This window comes from Molothrus ater, chromosome 6 (assembly GCF_012460135.2).
Source record: "Molothrus ater isolate BHLD 08-10-18 breed brown headed cowbird chromosome 6, BPBGC_Mater_1.1, whole genome shotgun sequence".
Taxonomy (NCBI): Eukaryota; Metazoa; Chordata; class Aves; order Passeriformes; family Icteridae; genus Molothrus; species Molothrus ater.
In genome coordinates this window covers 8,552,136-8,570,925 of record NC_050483.2, presented here as the reverse complement: position 1 = coordinate 8,570,925, position 18,790 = coordinate 8,552,136, and the positions used below count along the sequence as shown (strand labels likewise).

Genomic DNA, 18,790 nt, shown 5'->3' with positions numbered 1-18,790 from the left:
CAAGGTCAACAAATAGAAAACTCAAGAGGTAAAAAGATATAAAAAAGTCTCTGATGATGTAACAAATGGACTATGTACTACTTGTGCAATGATGGGCTGATTACTTAAAAACCTTTAACCCTGCACAGTCAGCCAGAAAAAGGGAAAGATTTGCTATTAAACCATTTTCCTGCCTTGAAAAAAGTGCAATTATGTTTAGAGGTTAACAGCACAAAGTACAGTGCCTGACCCACGGGGGTAAAAGAAGCAATTCCCAAAAGCTCTGTAGGAGAATTAAGAAATAAAGCAGGAGTCACAGCAGTATCATTTACTCGCAAACACATTTCCACTACTTTTAAAAGCCTTTTAAAATTACCTTAAGAAGTCTTTGAAAATTATATATTGGGTAGATGAAAGGCCTGATTTTGAAGGTCATAATTTGATTTTTGGACCTTTGACATCACTGGGCTCCTAATTCAGGACCCCTGCAAGTCAAAATGCAATTAACAAAGAGAGCTGTGAATGTTTCCATTGTTTGAGGACCCAAAAGTGCTCCAATGAGGACAGGTGTGCAAGAGGATTGAGCAAGATTGATATGAAGGGCTGTGGATAAAAATGAAATAAAGCCTAAGCAATATATGGATGAATGCCAGAGCAAACAGGAGCAGCTGCCAAGTCTTCCCTGGGTTATCTTTGAGCAATCTTAGCAGTATCAGTCTCAGATAAAAGGCTGCCTGCACTCCCTCAAGAAAATACTGGCTAGCTGGATGAGATTTTACAAATAAGGTATCACTGAGAGGCCTGAAGAAGGAAACACATACAAATTAGTCATATAACCCAACGGAAAAGCATAAACAAACAAAAAAACCACCCCCAAAACAACAACAAAAAAAACCCACTTCTGTAAAAAAAGTTATGGTACATGAAAAGAGAGTGAAAAAAAATCAGCATCAGTAGAGTATCTTCAGTTGAGTAGCAGCAGTAGAGTATCTTCCTTAAATATGAACAATGATGAAAACAATACAAAATATTAACTGGATTACTCTAAAACATAGCCTTGATTCCTGCAACTCTGAAGGGCAAAATTTGATTCTTTTCTTACACTATTATTTTGGAATCAGAGGTTCAGGGAAGACAGTTCCTACTTGAAATAATACTGAAAGTTTAAATTCAAAGGGAAGTATTTTTCCAATAAAATCTCTTACGAAAAGTACCGAGTAGCTAAAGCACCTTGGACTCTGCACACACACAATAAGGAAAAAAAAAAATAAAATTCTTCATTCCTGGATTTCCAGCTTCCCTCCACAAAGTTGAGAGTTGTAGAGAACACAGGAGCTATGATTATGTAAAAATTCTGTATTTTCATTCGGTTTGGGGAGTGTTGCAACTGTGAGTCTGTAACCAGTACCTGCCATCACTGTTCTTCCTCAATAAATCTTACAACATGTAAACACAAGGTCAAAGGTTGCCAAGTGTGGAAAAGAGAATTATACAATAGTTTGAGTAGGAAAGTGCATCTACTTCTATGTCAATCCTGAATCAATAATCACAGGTGCAAGGATTTGTTGCACTGGAAAAAAACCCCAATCAAACAATTAAAAAAAAACGAAGTTCCCAATCCTAGTCAAAGTTTAAAAATGGGGAACCTGAGAGAAACAAGCAAAGAATAAATACTGAAATTAACAGACACAGCAAATCTATATAAGGGATTTCTGTGGTTCATCACATGCTATGAAACAGGAAAGGAAGTTTTCCTTCTGACTTGGTCCATTAGAGATTTACAGTATTTGAACTGCTCTGAGTAGCAGGATGTAAAAATATTTAGTAGGGTTTTTCATTAAAAAAGTAAAACTATCAGTTTATCAAGCTTCAGTCTGTGATCTGAGAATAAATTTCAGCCCAGCTCTTGAGAGCCTGCAGTGCAAGGAGATTTCCAGCTGCTCTGGGTTGAAGTCTGACTTTAGGTGGAATTCCAGGGTGACAAATCCAAGCTTTCATCAGCCAATTAAACCACACAGGCTCTGCTCTGTAATCCAGGCTGGAAAAGTGTCATCATCAACAGTCACCTATCAAATACTTCACTTGTTATTTTTACACCACTGCCTCGTTGTTCAGCCTTCATTTGCTTCCCCAGATGTGTAGCAATGCACCACTTTATAACCTTCTGCAAACAAAGGGCTGGTTTTGGGAATCCTCTTCAACTTACTGATCCATCCCAGCTGGAATCATCCTGAATGCCACAAACCTGGCAAAACTGCCTTAAATCATTTACAATAATCAAAAGAGAGCCTCGGTTATTTTCCCAATTCTGTCCAAAATGACCTTAGGCCTCTGCTGAGGTTTAATCTCCAATGTCAGAGTTGAGGTTACGCTCAAGTCCACCTCTGCATGCCACGACCTGTGTCATGACAACACAACTCTGACCCCAAACATCAGCTCAGACTGAGCTCTGCAGTATTACCTGGGGAGGGCAAGGGTCAGGCTTTACCATGCACTGCAGATCTGTGTAATTTGTTATCAGCAGGAGATAAGAACACACAACCATCAATGGATCGATTCACTTCTGCAGCACTGGGCTGGAGCCCCACAGCAATTGAACTCACAGTGTAGAGAGAGTCACAGAGGGCTCATCCAGTCCAACCCCCTGCAGGGAACAGGGACAGCTTCCACCATCCCAGGCTGCTCAGAGCCCCATCCAACCTGGCCTTGAACAATTCCAGGGATGTGGCACCCATACATTCCTTTGGAATCCTGAGCCAGGGCTTCATCCTCCTCATAAAACATTTTGTGAGAAAATGGTGACTCACCTACCTGCAAGAATTCATGGATGAGATGTACAAACAGAGAACAAACAGCCTTTTTCTGCAAGATGAGCAACAGGTATGGAATATTTGGCAAAACAAAGTGATTGGTTTACTGGAAGCTGAAATTATGGATACCCAAACACTGCTTAGCAGGCAATTCCCATCAATAAGCTGCACTACAGAAAGGAAATCAGGGCTTTTTCCAACATCTCTGAAGCACTGGAAAGTCTGATTGAAACCTATCTCACCCTTTTTCTCCCCACATAACATTTAGCAATCCCATAAACTTCCTCATCTCCTGGCACAGTTCACTATAAAAAATGTGATTCTGAAATCTGCTCATGGTTTTTGGATATTCATGTTCCAACATATTGGGGAAGGAAAAATAACCTAGGAATGAAGGCCTATTAAAAGAAGAGGTACTGCTGGAGAAGCTGTAATTTCCCAAACATTAGTTTCAAATTCATTCCCAAATCCACTGCTGGAGATGTGCATCTAAAATACAACAGGAATAAGAAAATGTTGAGCAATTCTGATTTACAGATCACTGAAATCATATTGCAACAACCTGGCAAAGGAATGTTTGATTTTAATTGAACAGAACACAAAAACAAAACAAAACTGCTGTTCTGTAATGTCAACAGTCTCGTTAGTCTCAAAATAAGAAGGTGTAAATGGATTTATTGTCTTGTTTTTTTAAGAAATAACATTATTGTCCTTCCAGTGTTGCCTAGTGCTCTCCACAGCTTTGGGAAAAGCTAAGTTTTCTGTACACTTGTCATGGCCAGTTTAGCATAGAACACAGGCCATTTAAGTCATTTAAACACAACTGTGGAGTTGACATGTGAGTTTTTAAAACAAAGGTATCTGCAGAAAATACATCCAACCTACAGCTTCTGCACCACCGCCAGAAAAACAGATGAAGGGATGTATGAACTTCCTAGATTAACACAAAGTGTTTGAAGACATTTGCACAGAAAACATGTTGCCAAGAGATTTTTCATTCCATTTATTTCAGAAATAAAAGAAGACAACCATATAAATCACTTAGCAGACACAACCAAAATTAGAAGACCAGGCCTTGTTTACTCTTTTCCAAAACTTGTCAGGATTCTCTCCAGCACAAAATATTCCCACCCAATCATCATGCCTGATAATCCCACATGCCTGATCAGGTAAAAAGCCAATGGAATCCTAGAATACAGTAGGTCATCAGTTCATATTATGTTACTGCACCTCTACCCCAGTTGATTTTTCACAAGAGGTTGGTAGATAATTTAATCACAGAGCAAGTAACATTCTCTGAAATTTAACAGAACAGCATTTAGTATCTACTCTTCTTTACCTGCCACCATTCCTAGGAATTCACACTTAAATCAGGAAGTAATCCTAGTCAAAATACAACTCAAGGCAGACCCAGAAATGCAGTGATTATTGACAAATCACCCCCAAACTGCTATGATTTGCATTTTTTACATCTGCCTGAGTTAAGAGCAGTAGCTGGGCTCTGAAATGCTTTGCATTTAGCTTGGATAATAATTATCACATAACTGGGGTCCCAAGATTTTTTGCACAATGGAACTAAACTGCAAATGCTGGGTAACATTACAGCATGCCTCAAATCAGGTTTTAGACATATTTACTAGATATTGACATTCATACAAACATGCTGCCTTAATGAAAGGATCAAACTAAAAATTAGCCCTGGCTTGATCAAGAAATAGCAACAGCAAATTATTGCAGTACAACAAGAATTTCAGCAACCACTGGGAATGGTTTTGAAATTTCTTGAGCTTGAATTTCAATATTAATGCATTAGAAGGTTTATTTATTAATATTTGGCATGTTAGTATTTTCTATTTAAATTCTTACAGTTTAGAAAGTACAATTTACTCTCCTACCCCTGAAAGTGCTATAAGGTGTAATCAATTTGGTTGAACAGTACATGGAATAATAAAATATCCTTTGCTACCTCCTTTATGTCAGTTATATCCCAACACAGCATTAGTAAGCAAAGATGATCTTAAAATATATATTGGGAATAAAACTGAACTGTATTTAGATTAAACTCTGTAATTAGCTTTGTCTCTCTCATAAAGAATGAGACATACCAACATTTTACTCAAAGTACTGGGTATCATTTTACTTCTGGAAGGCCAAAAATGAAATTCAAGAGATGTATTTATAAATACAGACAGGTAATTAATTATTTTATTAGAAATACTGAACAGCATCAACTTTTTAAGCAGTTTCTCCATGAGGGCAATCACAGTGCCCTTATAGAAATTCTACTGTGTGATTCAGCCAAGAAAGTTGTACAACAAAAAAAATGAAGCAGTACTTTGATTAAATTTCTGTTTGCTCCTAGAAATTAAAACAATTTCTTATCCATGAGTTGTTTAAAAATCCCCTAAGTTGTTATCAAGCAGTAAAGCACTAGTGTTGAAAGGCACTAGGATAGGAGCTTGTGTTACCTGGTTTCGAGTACAGACAGCACTTGAGAGCTCATTATACCACACCTGTAAAACACTCCTGTGCTTGGGCCCAAGTCTGCTACATTCATTAAAGCGTTGGACAGGTTCTTGTACAGCTGGAAGGATGCAAAATTCAGAGCAGCTCTGTAGATTTACAGGTTGGATCTTTCCTTGACAGACATACGAGTTCTGGACTGTGCATATGTTCTAATTACATCCTGAAAATAAAGCAACAGAAAAACTCAGAGCAAGTTCCATTTAAAGTAAAGAACTGCAGGAAAAAATTGAATCAACTGAGTTGCTGTTCTTTGGAGCAAGCACTGAGCCCAAGAAAGGCTTGTGGCAATGTTTCCTTACCATCTCAAAGGGTGGGTAACCAACCTGAACACATTTTATATCATGTGCAGCTACCTTCCAGAAACCCTACAAACCTCAACTGAAACCAAGTCTTTGCACATCACCAGTTAATCAACATTTAATTGTTATTAGAGTGGTGTTTTCTTATTCTGCAATTCTACAAGCACTGACTTCTGGCCTTTAGCTCAAATGGGGATCAAGACTAATTTCTCATGTCATTGGATTTCCAGGAGAAGCCAAAATAACTCACAGCCAGTCAAAATGCAGCTACAAAAATCATTACTATACCTTTTGCCCACCCTCAGCATTGTATTTGTCCAGCAAAGCCTGGATACAGGCTCCATAACTAGGATGAACATCAGTGAAGTTTTTCACCTGCACAGGAAGACAAAGCAGAAAAGGCAATAAGAATTTTTTTCCTCCATTTCAAGAGGGTTCTTTACCACACCTCCTGGGCTACAAGCAGTAGGTATCATCAGGAAAAAAAGCTTAATTCTGATCAGTTATAAACAAGATATGAACATCTTCAAACACTATTTCTATTGTGCAACACAGAGCTCATTCCCAATTTAAACAAAGTTGCCCTGGGAAGGACAAGGATCCAATCCCTCCTTGGCCCTCATTGCCTTCTCCTTGTTTAGAGCAAAACCTTACTCTAGCAGTCATCTGAATTTTAAAACAGCAAGCTAAACATATGTTCAACACCTGTCCCATTCTTCCCCCCAGGAAAAAGTTACTTTAACATATTATATATTGATGCTATATTGTGTAAATAGGCAAATATTTGAGTATGAGAATTCCTGAGTAAGAAAAAAATCCAGCCTTTTCAGAGAATTCCTAATCTTCCTTTCCAGAAGCCATTATGACAATGTTACTAGGCTGGTAGAAAACCTGGAATAAACCCCAAAGAGGGCACTTACAGCTCGTTTCTGAATGAAGAGCTGGGCATCCTTCAGATGATGTGCAATGTTCTTACACAGCCTCTGGCGCTGTTCCTCGTTCAGCACTTTGAGGTAAAATTCTCGCACCTGCCCGTAAAGGAAATAAAGGTTTATTTTGATAGTCCCAAAAGTGAATAAAAATAGCTTTCACTTCCTAGTCAAGCAACACTTAAAATACTCAAAACATCTAAAAGGCATCCAATCTGTCAGGGTTTTTCTTTGGCAAATATGCCAACAACTCGTTCTCCAGACAATAATGGCAAGAAAACAAGTCAGAGCCTCTACCTAACAATGCCCAAAATCTGAATTTCAGATTCTGTGAGAACTCACACTAACCCACACCCTACACACTCCTCATTGTGTACCAAGCAGCACAAAGCCTTCCCACAGCCCCACCTGGGTCACGTTGTCCTCATTGGCACTGTTGAAGCGCTGCACGTCCCCTGAAGCAAACATGCGGCTCTCCTTGAACTGGGGCTGATCCTCAGGACCGGTGAAGCTGTTTGGATAATAATTTGGAGCACCACCTGGAAAAAAATAATCCCCAAACCAAATCAATCAGATGGCAGCACTTTCAAGTAAGTCAGAAGACAGAGGATGTTATTTGCTTGGAGGAATCTAAATCAATTACTCAGTTACTATTAGTTTTATTAAAAACAGCTGTCAGCATTTTTCTGTCCAGACCTTCAAGCCAGTACTTAACAGCACCTACTACAAAGAGAATTTCCACTAGCTTTCTTCAGAGAATATTGATTTGATTCAAAAATAAGAAAAGCTGGCCACTCTCACAACAATATTTCTCAGTTATAATAGACAGTCATTGTTGAAGTTTAAGGCAGCATAAAAACACAATCATTCACATATCTGTACTACAATGCTTCCCTGTGTAGGGGGTGTATTTTAAACACCTAGTGAACTAAGAGAACTGCATAAAAATAAACTCATTATCTATTCTGGGACAAGAGCAGCTGTCCTCAAGTTCCTGTTTTTCAAATATTTCCCTCTCCTCCCTCAGCGAGTGTCTGAATTCATAGCCCAGAGGAACACATATTTTGGCATGAGCCACAGCTTAAGTACATCCTTGTTTACTCTCAGGTGGAAAACAGCCACTATTGGGCAAACCCTGACAGAACAGAAGCTGCTCAGTAGAAGGGAAGTGACAGCTCTACTCTTGGCATTTTCACTTTTGTCTTTCACAATCTCTCAGAAATCTGAAAGCAAAGCAGTTTAGTGAAGTGGACTGAGCCAAGTCAGTCTCTAAAACCTAACTGTGGGTATTCTCCCACAAACTGCTTTCCTGTTAAAGGTCTTTTTATTAAGCTTTCTTTGCTTTTTATACTTTTGAAAAAACTTCTCATCTTGTATCCAAATATCCCAAGTCTCCTTTATTGGATTAACAGAGAAGATATACAAACATTCTACACAAGTATGTAAAGATAATAAACATGGATATTAAGCCCCCTGTGAATTGAAGAGAATGCTGCAGCCTGTGACTAAGCATCATTATACTGAAAGTTGGCTACCTTGGTTGTCAGAAACAGTCATTGGCCCATCCCTCTGGTAGTTGGCCACCCTGGCTCTGAAGGGACAGTTGACAGGGATCTGCAGATAGTTGGGGCCCAGGCGGTGTCTGTGGGTGTCAGGGTACGAGAAGAGGCGCCCCTAAAACATTGAGCACAAACATGAACCACCACTTGTAAAACACAGGGGCATGTCAACTCAAAGCTTTCATGAGCAGCAAAGTAACCAATGCTCCTCAGGTCACACCTCCTGTTTACCTGCAGCATTTTGTCAGGGCTGGGCTCAATTCCAGGAGGCATGTTGCTAGGGTCATAAGCCATCTGTTCCACCTCTGCAAAGTAGTTGACAGGATTCCTGTTCAAGACCAGCTTTCCCACAGGGATGAGAGGGTAGTCACCATGAGGCCAAACCTGTAAGACACAACACACATCCAGTGAAATCAACATTATTACAGTATTATGCAGCTTAATTGCCAGGCAGAATTCACCCGATTTCAGTCTAGGTTAGGAAAATATATTACTGAGTTTCTTTTCTCTTAACAAACATTGAGGAATGTCTTATTTTAAGAAGCCTTTTGCAATTAACACAGATTATTAATGCAACTTATTTCATCATCCCAGTATAATCTCAGTACTTGAGTACTTGAACGAAATACCCACAGGCCCTTGAAAAGCTGCCTAGGGAAGCAGGGCGTGGGTGGAACTGGTGGCACAAATGTTTTCAGCTCCTTCAAAATGCTTAACTGGCTTAACTGGCCTTTTCTTTGCCATCTGAGCTGCACTTTTTAAGTTCAAAGGTCTTTAGCCACTTGGGGAGAACGGTGTTAGAGGCAAAAAAGAGTTTATGGAACACTAGTTTGTCATTATCTTTCAATGAGGCATTCCTAGGAGCAGCTATTGGAAGTGGGACAAAACGAGACCAGCAAGGCTCAGGGTGTGACTCTGATCTGAGATCACACTTCTGAAGAGCCATGGGATCTACAGGCCTGGAATCAAGCCATATCCATATTTCCCTGAGGAAAAGTAACACCAGATATAACGCAACTACAGCTTCATCTCCAGAATTCCTGGCTCATCGTGGCTCTACAATAAAGAATACACTTAAAAACTACCTGAAACTGAATATTCCCAGAATTATCAGACATACCTTCGTCACATCAAAAGGATTAAATGGGAACTTCTCTGCTTCTTCAAAGGTCATAACCTGAATGTAGAAGGACCATGAAGGAAAGTTCCCCTTGGCAATGGCATTGTAAAGGTCCCGTATGGCATAGTCAGGATCAGTAGAAGCCAATCTTCCTGCTTCTTCCACAGAAAGGTTTTTGATGCCCTGGTCAGTCTAAAAGCAATGAAAGCACGAGTTACAGCACGCAGAAAGTACTACAGAGATGATTCATCAAGAATGGATTTTAACAGGATTTATAATCCAAGAATGAGATTGTCCAAGTTCTAACTCCCAGTAACTTGAGTTTAGATTTATAGTACATTCAATAGCTGCCTTCCAGATAAAAATCAGTTCACTGATAGTGCTCCATTAACAAGAGACAGATGCCCAAATAAGAGTTTCTTACAGTCTAGTAAAGAATAGAAGAAGAAAGATACCTCTCCTACTGGTTAAAGGTATGAAACTGATACTCAACTAGGACTCCACAAACCTTTGAGCCTGAATTAAACTCGAAAAGTCACAGATCTTTATGGTTTTTATCCAGTATGATGTATAGTTTCAAATAAAAATAATAAAAAAAAATCAATACCTTGGCATGGAATTTGCAGTAAACTGCTCTTCCATCAGCATTAACCAGTTTGAAGGTGTGTGATCCATATCCATTCATGTGGCGATAGCCATCAGGAATGCCACGGTCACTGAACAGGAAAGACACCTGAAGAGAAGGATCCAACACTATGAATGGGCTCAGCATATCAAGGAGAAAGTCTTCACTCCAGACTGTTTGTTTATTGTGTTAATCTGCATCACTGGGAGTTATGTTAATGTTGTCAGGAACTCCTTGAGGAATTTCTACTTTAAGTGTTAATGAAATAAAACTGACTCCCCTGTAAGCATAGATAAGTATGAATAATTTAAAATCCTATTTAAATAAAATATAAATAAGACTACGTAGACTTCTAAATTAAACATGGAAAAGAGAGAGTTAAGAACCTGCTGTCATAACATGATTATCTTAATCATACAAAATAAAGTCACGGGAGAAGCTTACTTGATGCAAAGACTCAGGGCGAAGACTCCAGAAGTCCCACACCATGTCTGGATCCTTCAGATGAGTCTGAGGGTTCCTCTTTTGGCTATGGATGAAGGATGGAAACTAATTTGTCCAGAAGGGGAAAAGGAAAAAGAGAGGGAAAAAAAAGTCAAAGCTGTAAGGTCATTGAAAGAAAAAATCTTCTACTGCCATACCCTTCCTGCCAAACAAATGAACTCACCGACCAGTCAGTAAAATGAATGTCAAACATTCATAATTAGAATAAACAGAGATAAAGAATGCTTTCATTTTGTGTTTGATAATGTGAGAGATAAAGCTGTTCAGATTTGTATATTTGTGTTTATGTGACTCATAAATGAATACAGAGATACTATGAAATATCTGTGCAGAACTCCTGCACTCAAGGAAAACCCCTCTGCTAGCTGCTGTCAAACTAATGCCAAAAGACCAAAACCCCCAGATTTAATAAAAAGAATTGGCAAGAAGGTTTTGAAGTGAAAAGTTCAAGTGAAAAGTATGAAAACACTTAAGTTATCAAGCTTTAGTTCTTGATTTACTTTTGTTTAAGAACATATTTCTAAGTAAAAAATGTTCAATCTGACCAACAACCAATTTTTTGCTTCTGAGTGAAGCCAAAACAAGATATAAATGAGCTTTTGGGCTTTCTCACAAAGTACCCTCACCTTTTGTGCTTACTCACCAACATTGCATCCCGAATAAAGAAGATGGGAGTGTTGTTTCCCACAAGATCCCAATTCCCATCCTCCGTGTAGAACTTCATGGCAAAGCCTCGGGGGTCACGAACTGTGTCAGCTGAGCCAGATTCTCCAGCTTGAAGAAACATGAACATACAGAAGTGTTAGGATAGGAAATGCATATAAATATGAGCTGAAAATAGGCTATAAAATCCTAAAAGAGCAAGGTTTGTTCCAGTCTTTTCTACACCAAGGAACTGTAGGAATATTTTCAACAATGCTTCAGGCACTGTGAGTTTTCAAAGTGTAAAGCCAATCAAACATTCAGGCCACAGTTAAAAAAACGAAAAAACCAAGTATATCCACTTGAGCCAATTAAGAGTGGAATTTGCATTATCACTAAGAGAGACATCACCAGATTTTAAGGCTGAATCATCTCAACCCACATTTGTTTCCATGCACCAAATCCCAGTGGGAAAGCTCTCATCTGAAAGGTAGCAATCTAACCAGCGTGCCTAATAAAACACTATGGAAGAGCTGTAATCCTTTTAATTCCTCCTGCTTCACCCAGGATGGGATTTTCAATGGGACCAGAGCACAAGTGCTTAGCACAACACCTGAGCAGAAGTGATCCAGAAATGCTCAGAACAGCTAATGCTGAATTGTGATGAAATCAGTAGGACGCTCATTCTCTCGTTAAAAACCTTGGGTATTCCAGAAGAGCAGGGAGGGAATGTGTCCAAACAGGGCAGGCAAAGGGAAGGGAAGGATGCAACAACCTGCTCCACCAGCAGTCCACATTTCAAACTCAACACAGTGTCCTTACCCTGTACAACACTCAGGACCCTCTAAATCCTAAGGGATTTAAGACTGGAAACAGACAGTAGGCCAAAGCCAGCAGCTCCCTGAGCCTTGCTGGACTACTTTTTTCTCTCCAATACTTCCAGAACTGAATCCTCATTAGGATTTCTTTCCTTTTAAATACATCCACATCATGAATTATAGTTTTTCTATCAGACAAGCTACTGATCACAATCAGCTTCAACTAATAGCATTTAAGATTTTGCTAGTTTGTGAATTCCAATCTTTAAGAAATCAGAGTTTATTTATGGCAGATTGTTTTTATTTGCCCAGTATTTAGTTTATTACTTAGATTATCATTCATCCCTAAAACATTCCTGCAGCATAAGAGATCATAGGTATTTAATTTATTAGTGTTGATTGTGATCCAACCAGAAACAAAGCAAGTTTTCGGTCAGAAAAAAAAACAGCTTGGGCTGCCCTCTCTCTCACATTTCAGACAGAAAAGTGTCTCCAGAGAGCTCTGACAGAAAGGGGCAAAAGCTGCTTAAGGTCTTCCATGTAAGTGAATTTCAGAGAAGATGAAGCAAGCATTGCAGACACCCTTAAGTGCCCCACAATGCAAACAGTGCTCTCAGGGCACACATGCAGAAGACACAAAGTGAATTTAGAGCCTTACCAACAGTGGAGAAGCGGATGGCAAGCGGAGTCCTTTTCCCAATGTGCTCAAACACTTTTGCCTTACAGTACTGGGTGATATCATGGGTGACTTCAAAATAGCCAAAGGCTCCTGAAGAACAGCAAGTTCAAAATATCAGATCTAGGTACCTTCCTCTCACTCCCAGCTTGTCTGTTGTTAAGATACAATTTAAAGTCCAAGGGAAGTACACCAGTTTAAACAACGCTCTAAACACTCCATTTTCTTTCACAAAATGAAACTGATTTAACACAAACTATTTGCTCTCTCTCTCCTCCTTAACTGACTGTTAGCAGCTCCCTGCAGCAGCACAGAAGATGCTCTTCTGCCAAGATCTGTGTATTCATCTGGGAACAAGGCAGGTATTTCTTTAATCCTTCTACGAGTTGCAGAATTTTTGGTGCATCTGTAAGCTGGGTGAAGCAACACAATCCTTTCCACCCCCACAGAGGAACTTTTCCCATGTACAGTCACATTTTAAATACAGCCCCGTATTTGCTCTTTCTAGGGCAATACATGACAAAACTCAAGGTACTAATTCTACCTTACTAATAATTCTACCTTACTAATAATTTTTTAAAGGTTTAAGGTTTTTTAGTTTAAATATAAGATTATCAGCTTGCTTTGGCAGACATACATTAGAAGACAAAGCCAAATTCTCTACTAAGTAACATGCAAACAACATTAACTAGAATAGAGATGGGGAGGAACAGACAGAAGAAGCAGAGACTACAACAGATACAGTAAAAATTGAACGGCTATAACCACATTTTCTCTCATTTTTGTAAATAATTTTTCAGTGCTTCAAGTTTTGAGTTCTTTTAAACCAGGCCTTACCACTGTTGTTTCTACAGATTTATTATAGCTAGTAACACTAAATCATAAACAACAATGTAATTTATGCACCACAATCTACACATTTACTCAAAAGCTCTTTAATTCTACACAGAGAAAATATGTGATTTTAAACACACCTGCCCCTTTTGCATGCACAACTCTCTCAGGAATCCTCTCTCTGTCAAAGTGAGCCATCTCATCAGTGAAAACAACATCTTGGACAAGAAGAGGTCCACGTGGCCCCACTGTCAGGATATTCAGCTTATCCCCAATGGGGTTCCCAGCACCTGTGGTCAGGACATCTGGTTTCTGGAAGCAAGAGAAAGACACTTTCAACACCAGAATTAAAACCCCTCTGGATCTGAGCCACACAATGTGCATGACTTTTCAACCATTACATGTCACAGAACATATCAACAAGAAGTGGCAAAATGACTTGAGATTCTGCGGGAAATCACAGAACATACAGATGTTTACCTAAATTACAAAGCTAAGTTTTAGGACAATTTGAGAAGGGGAGTTAAGTCATGTAAAATCCAGGAACGTTTTTTAGTTCAGAAATGTTTCTTCTCAGGACTACTGATCTCGCTTCAAGAAAAATATGGGATGGAAAAAAAAAAACTAAAACAGGAGTAGCTGCTGGAAAATAAGGGAGAAAGGAGAGGAAGAAGGTGGTAATGTCAGTACAGGGGTAGAGACATAAGCAAAGAGCTACAGCCAGACTAAAATGGGGTTTCCTTAATTAGTGTTGGTCTGGAAGAGTTATGGAAAACAACAGAAGTAGGAACACCTGAGGAATCATCATTTCAGACTCCTGCACCATGGAAGGACTAAGATTAACAGAAGCCCTAAGAAGCTCTACTGCCAGGAAATGTCCTACAGCTTCAAGAAACACCTGCACTAGAACTGAGTGCACTCCTACTTTCTCATAAAAAGATTCTAGTGGAAAAGACTTTATCTGCATCACATGTGGGGTTATATGCTCCTCTAAGGCAATATTCCTGTTTTACTGGGTGCTGTGGAAAATGTAGCGAGAAAGGCACATCAGCTCCAGAGACCTGTTGGTCACAGTTTTCAGTTTTCTCTGGAGTACATTTATTGTTAGGACCCCTGTAAAGGACTTAGAAGAACACAAAAACAAATAAGGACAAAGGAAAAAATAAAGAAAATAAAGACAAAATTTGCAACAGGGTGAGCTCAAACAGAATCATAGCTTGCACTAAAATGACATAATTCCATATGGCCTCTCTATCCACACTATCCAGAAGTATCCACACACCTGAACGTCACCAGCACAAACTCCCTCAGCCCTTCCTGACGAGTTCTCCCCCCTTTTAAAGTTCTATAAATGAAAAGGGATGGTGGAGAGAAGGAAGAAGCAACTCTTGATGAGAAAAGCATTCATTATTCTAACAGTGACTGCATAAAGTTCCAATTCTTACCCTAAGTTCTGCTTTAAGGGGGTTAATTACTGCAAACAGACAAAATCCCCATCTGATAGAAGACTTTATTCCCCCCAAAAGGCAACCCAGAAAGACAAGGAAAGGACAATTATTCACATCCACACCCAGAGCTCTGGATGAGGCAGAGAACACAGGGAGTTCCAGACACCTTTGTTTCACTCAGGTCCATGAATAACCACATAAAAGACATTTGACAGGATAAGTGCATTTCCACTGTGTAGCTACTAACGTGCAGCACGTGCTACTGCAGCTGGCTTGGATTCCCAAAATATCCACGTTCTTTATTGCACCTTCACCACTTCATTAGTATAAAGCTTTAAGCATAAATCCAATTCCTTTGGGATGCCTGGAACCCTCACCTACACCGAAATCTGCACAAACATTACAAAAGACAATAAGTAACTGGTTACAAACATAAACATGATGTCAGAAAGTTACAGGGAAGTTAAATAAAGCCAAATTTGTATTTCAAGTCAAACAAACAAACATCTGCTTAAATCAAAAGGTTATCTATAGCTTCTTATGGGAAATATGCAAGAGCAGAAATTGTTCTCAGTATATTTCCACTGCATATTTATTACAGACAAGACTATTCTATAACGCCAATATTTAAGGCCACCAGAAGTAGTTGCTAAAACCACAACTTGTTGATATTAAGGTTGTAAAAAAATTAACAGCTTTGTGGCTGTACAGTCTCCTTTGTGTAGGAAGACTTTCTAGTTTTCACATAAGAAGTAAAGAATATTCATTTACTTAGTGGAAGGAGATAGTCACTTTAGTTTCAGGATAACGTTATGAGGGGCACACAAAGTAAGTTCCAGAGAGGAAAAAAACCCACACCATAGTTTAAAGAAGAACTCTCACACTACTTTTGGACCCGAGTTTGTTTGATGCCTGTGTTTTCATCTGGTTGGGAGCTGCACACAGCCCAAACCTTGATGGGTAAGAACTTTCAGATCTGTATTTCATTACACTAACCTGCCATGACAAAAAGAAGGGAAAGAAAGCCAGGAGAATTTTAGTCGCTGCTGTGGCAAACAGCACACATCAAAGTACACACTTCCAGGCATTACTGATACTTTGCACCTCATACAACTCACTTTAAAATTCTAATAAGTCCTCCCTACTTTCTATCTTAAAGTCTCATGACTCCTTATGCAACACAGGCTTTGGGTTGCCTCCCAATCTCCAAATTAACCTTGGCCTCTTTTCAAACGCTGCTTTGCTACAGAAAAGCCGACATCCCTACAAAAATAATTACTCATGGATAAAAAAGGAACTACTATGACACATGCTAGGATATGATGGAGTCACAAGTCATCAGGTAGTTTTCACACTGTACCTTTGAGAAGCAAGGGAAAAAATAAAATTAAGACGACTTAACAGCTCCAATGGGAACTGAAACATCCACTTGCATCTTGCAAAATTGCCACTTAAAACCAGCACGGTGTATTTAGTAGCAAATACACATTTCTGTCAGAAACGACACGTGGAAACTGTCACAGCGACATGACGAAGAAGGGAAGTGAACTCTTGCAACATTTACACCTTAACCTAGATATCTGGAGTCTATTCTATATCTTCAGATGACTGAGTGGCATGCTGTTGATAACATGCCCTTATGACTTCAGTCAGCCACCTGTCCCAGTCCACTTCATAGGACCAGAGAATGGTTTGGGTTGGTTGGAAGGGATCTTCAAGGTCATTGAACTGCACCCTCTGCCACGGGCAGGGACACAGGGACACCTCCCACTATCCCAAGTTGCTCCAAGGCCCGTCCAACCTGGCTTTGATCACTTCCAGGGATGGGGCAGGCACAGTTTCTCGGGAAACCTGTGCCAGGGTCTCATCAATCCCACAGGGAAGAATTTCTTCCTAAAATTTCCCTTCGGTCTGGTCATGCGGAATACGCTGAGCTGGAAGGGAGCCACAAGGATCACCGAGTCCAACTCCTGGCCCTGCACACACTGCTGAACGTGCTTTATCCTTTCTATTATTCCCTAGTCGCATTTTCACCGGGCTCTACCGCCGTGACAGCAAACTTAAAACGCAAACTCCTGATTTAAGACAGAAAAACATCGCCCCCATCCCTGCCCGCGGGCCCGCGGCTGGGGCACAGCGCAGCCCCGGCGCTGCCAGGAAGGAGCGGCCGCGGCCAGGCAGCGCTGCCCGCCCGTGTCGCTCGGGGCCAGCTGGCAGCCTCCATCCCTCCGTGCCTCGCTGCTCCCGGGCACAGCTCCAAGCCGTGGTGGCGAGGCCGGGAGGGGGCGAGGGCGCCTCCCCCTCCGCCGCCGCCCCGGGGACGCCGCATCCCGCTGGGCTCTGCGCCCTCCGGCGCCACGGCTCCCGCGGGATGCGAGGCACGGGGGTACCGGGGAGCGGCGGTGCCCGGCGGGTACCTGCGAGCCCCGCTGGTTCTTCCATTGCTTCAGCTGGTTCGCGGCGTCGTCCCGCCCGTCAGCCATTTTGCGGTCTCCGGCGACCCCCGAGGCAGCAAGGGCAAGGCGGAGAGGAGCGGCGGGGCTGTGTTCGCTCCCGGCGAGGCGGCGGCAGCAGCAGCAGCGGGGAGCTCAGGTCGTGGCCCGGTCACGCTGTCACCCCGAGGGGACCCTGCGCCGCCGCCGCGTCCCGCCCGCAGCAGCCACGGGTAGCGGGAGGCACTGCCAATACAGCCCCGCTCCCGCCTGCGCCCGCCCCCGCTACCTCCTTGGCCAATAGCACCGCGGCCAGCCGCCACCGCGAGGTCTGATTGGTCTAAAGGCACGTCAATCATGGGCGGGGAGGTCCTGCCCCCTCCTCACTCTGTGAGGGAGAGGCTGGCGGCGCTGTCGGGTTCCTTTGAAATTGAAAGGAAATTTAACAATACCCCTGCGAAATTTACCAGAATCCCTGCGAAACGGATTTTTCGGCTGTAATCCCATTGTTGAGATGCCGCAGATTTCTAAAACTCCTGGTGGTGGAGGCGTTGTGCAGTGATAGAAAAAGTTAGAGGTTCGCCGCCGTGAAAGCTGCACTTAGGGAATTTCTGAGGGAGGGTTTGCTTTAGCAGCGAAAAAAATATTTGTAAATTGCAAAATCAAAGCGACCGGTATATAACTATATAAAATATGTAACTATATAAATTACATCAGTGTGGAACTATATACGGGCTTATTCTTATATTGGTGCCTGAAATGGAGTAGAGGTGGTTCACTTTGCTCATATGCACTCAACAAAAGAGCATTTCTTAGGTGACTGGAATTTTTAACCTTAAAAACCTACCCAGTTCTGGATTATGTGGTTGTACTTAAAAATTGTGAGTAAATATGACACAAGTAGTTTTGATAATGCTGCAGAATATCCCTGGCTTGGGGCCCATGCACCTACTAAGGATGATAAGAATGATAAAAAGCTGGTAATTTTTCCTATTTCTGAGGTAAAACCTTTGAACAATGCAAATAATCCGTCTTAAACTCCTTATCTGAAAGATTATATCTACATTCTTTGTCTTAATAGATACAAAGAACAGTCAAACTTATTTCAAGTAGACAGTTGCTTTATCTGCCATGTGTTATTATGGATTAGAGTTAAAGCTCCCAAATTCAGGTCTGCACTATACAGGGGATATCATTACTTCTATTCCTTTTCTGCAGAATTAAGAACAGCAATCTCCTTTTTTTTTTTCTGCTTCAACCTTTATTGGGACATTTTTTTCATGTCTTGAAGCCTCATAATCTTTTCTGCTTCAGCATGATAACCAACAACGTAAAGAAGGGCAAGGAAGATTGCTTATGTTTCTCATATTTTTATATAAAATATCCATCAGCAGACTACACCTACCACACCTAGATTTAATAATAGGATTGCCCACATAATTTTTTTTTAATCAATAATTGCTATTTCAGTTTGCTTAACCAGCGAATTGGGGGAAATGTGAACATTTTCATGAACAGTCAATATTTGCTTTTCTTTTACAGTTTAACACTTTAAATTTTAAGCAGACCAACATGTTTAGATAAACTTG

General features: G+C 40.8%; 1 protein-coding gene across 1 annotated transcript; it reads right to left on the bottom strand.

The window, feature by feature from the left end:
* Window positions 1–3,777: 3,777 nt before the first annotated feature.
* CAT (catalase) lies at window positions 3,778–17,439 on the bottom strand. The gene is made up of 13 exons (XM_036384569.2): window positions 17,187–17,439; window positions 13,462–13,633; window positions 12,470–12,580; window positions 10,995–11,125; window positions 10,292–10,396; window positions 9,830–9,955; window positions 9,223–9,414; window positions 8,334–8,486; window positions 8,079–8,217; window positions 6,952–7,082; window positions 6,535–6,642; window positions 5,903–5,989; window positions 3,778–5,475 (listed from the first exon to the last, which is right to left on the bottom strand). The coding sequence occupies exons 1-13, from the start codon at window positions 17,250–17,252 to the stop codon at window positions 5,410–5,412; spliced, it is 1,587 nt and encodes a 528-aa protein (XP_036240462.1). The 5' UTR covers window positions 17,253–17,439; the 3' UTR covers window positions 3,778–5,409.
* Window positions 17,440–18,790: the final 1,351 nt, after the last annotated feature.

What these genes read in the sequence shown, in the direction of transcription:
- CAT (XM_036384569.2), bottom strand. Translation starts at nt 17,252, where the DNA reads ATGGCTGACGGGCGGGACGACGCCGCGAACCAGCTGAAGCAATGGAAG. An exon ending in CATCCGCTTCTCCACTGTTG is followed by an intron (nt 11,126 to 12,469) that starts GTAAGGCTCTAA and finishes TGTTTCTTCAAG; the next exon opens with CTGGAGAATCTGGCTCAGCT. An exon ending in GACTGTTTCTGACAACCAAG is followed by an intron (nt 7,083 to 8,078) that starts GTAGCCAACTTT and finishes ATTTTTTTCCAG; the next exon opens with GTGGTGCTCCAAATTATTAT.